General features: G+C 36.5%; 1 protein-coding gene across 1 annotated transcript; it reads left to right on the forward strand.

Annotated features, from left to right (window-relative positions):
* The first annotated feature begins 1464 nt into the window (after positions 1-1464).
* On the forward strand, positions 1465-2126 carry SARC_14553 (hypothetical protein). The gene has a single exon (XM_014291314.1). It carries the CDS (start codon positions 1540-1542, stop codon positions 2122-2124), a length of 585 nt encoding a protein of 194 aa, XP_014146789.1. The 5' UTR covers positions 1465-1539; the 3' UTR covers positions 2125-2126.
* The last annotated feature ends 154 nt before the right edge of the window (positions 2127-2280 follow it).

The raw sequence follows: 2280 nt of genomic DNA on the forward strand, positions 1-2280 counted from the left end.
TGTGTGTGTGTGTGTGTGTGTGTGTGTGTACGTAGTATATATATATATATATATATATGTGTGTGTGTATGTGTGTGTGTGTGCGTGTGTGTGTGTGTGTGTATGTATATACATATTTGTTTGTGTATATGTATCAATAAAGCTATTAACATACTGTTAGACGTCTGAGAGTATTAAAAATACTTTATTTTGGTACTGAAATTGACCGTGTGTAATTATGCAGATACAATCAGCATTTATTGCACATAGACTTCCATCATACAATCGCAAGCGTATCTATTCGTTGTTCTTCCAAAATTTTGGTTGTTTCGAGTATGACAAGGAATATGTAATCCGCACAACACACATCAATCTGTAATATTGCACTCGACTTCAGTTTGTACAAACACATTTATGCGTATATACTACTTATTTATCATGAAAACACTCGCAGTATTCGAGCTATATAGCAATATATGAACATATCCCACAAAGTTATTAAGAATCAACCCCAATACCTCGTATTTTCTTTTTAGCTTTCGCCTGCCATCCCGCAATACTTTCAACACATTGAGTCTGTTATACTCTTTCTGGAGAACTTTATCTGGAAGCAGTGAGTATCCAGCGATCATATCATCTGCGTGTATCGTTGGTAGTCCCGGGGGCTCCATGTTTTACTTGTGCTTCCTTGCTCAGGCTCAGGCCACTCTGAAAATTGAGTTTTTATCCGATATATGTGCACATATGGATGTACACAAACGTACATATTATATATTAAATATATGTACATATATATTTATATACCGTACATCATTTTTCTGCTGTTACGTCTATAAAAGCAAAAATACCAGCAGTTATTTACCACTCAATCCTCTGACTCGAACCCAGGGAAGAGTAAAGTTTCCAGATATAGCAGTCAGGGTATTTCCAAATTATTTTTATTTTATTTTAAAAAACTGACATAAACAACTCTGGGCCCCGGCGGGAGAGGGGTGTTGTGTTGGTAGACAGTTCCAGACTTACAGTACATAATTACATAAACATTTACACTCTGAGGTCTATGAGACTGAGTATTTATGTATTTATGTATTTAGTGTTAACTAGTGCTCCAGTTGTTGTTTTTTTTAATTAAAAAATAAATAAATCAATCCCAGGAAGTCCCTGCAGCACAATGCTGTTAGTGATGCCAACGATAACAGATAATAGTGTAGTAAAATAAAAAACAACATTGAAATCCCAATATATAATCACGATTAATTCCCGACGCCCTTTTAAAACAAAACATTTTTAATGAGAGATGGATCTGTGAACGGTTTTTGATGACAACCGCAGAACGTGGTACGACCCACTTGGCACTTGCTCTCGAAAAAAAAATATTACTTAGTAGTGAGTAGAGCTCTGTGATCAACCCCTGCCTGTAGTAGACGGCAAACAATATATATACTGGCGTAATGTATTTAGTATTTCATAGTATTTCAGTGATCATGGCAGCTGTAGAGTAGTATTCAGTCGTCTGCAATAATCTTCCAGCTACTCCCAAGATACGGAACGGACCACGCTATGTTGCGCAAATGCATGGTTTCAGCGACGTTCCGTCCGTCGTTTAGAAGCACGAATATAGTTCATGCAAGGCATATAACAACAAAGCAATCGCTCCCGTCGACTAGATACTCTAGGACAGTTATTACAAGATATTGTTTTATTAATGTAGAACCTAAACAATCATTCTATTGTACTTTTCAAAATAGAATAATATGTGGTATGCCAATGAACAAGGTTAGGCACGCGCAACGGGCATCCTTTTACACAGTGAAGGGACTTGCAACGCCCTATCCCAGCCCGACTGACAATAGTAGGAAAGAAATACATACATATGATCAAGCTCAGCGGATAACACCAGATACCAATAGGTCAGAATTTGATACTAATGTGAATTCCTCGAATAACAATCCTATTTTGGGACAGGGAACTGTGTTCCAGGAAGGTGAACTCGTAGTGTTGACCGAAAAGAATGCGAAAGTCCAGCGCACACGCGGTAAAATTCACTCTATTATGGTGCAACTATTGCCAAAGAAGACATTCCGGTCACACGCCGGACATATACTTTTATCTCATATAATAAATCTACGAGTAGGTAAGACATAAAAATTGGCATATGTATATATATATATAGGTGTGTGTGTGTGTGTGTGTGTATGTGTGTTGCGTGTGTGTGTGTGTGTGTGTAGTATATATAATAATATAATAATATGTGTGTGTGTATTTTNTATATTATTATTATATTATTATATACTATATTTT

Source organism: Sphaeroforma arctica (assembly GCF_001186125.1).
Source record: "Sphaeroforma arctica JP610 unplaced genomic scaffold supercont1.4769, whole genome shotgun sequence".
Lineage (NCBI taxonomy): Eukaryota > Ichthyosporea > Ichthyophonida > Sphaeroforma > Sphaeroforma arctica.

Excerpts from the sequence above, each read along its gene's own strand:
- SARC_14553 (XM_014291314.1), top strand. The coding sequence starts at position 1,540 with ATGTTGCGCAAATGCATGGTTTCAGCGACGTTCCGTCCGTCGTTTAGA.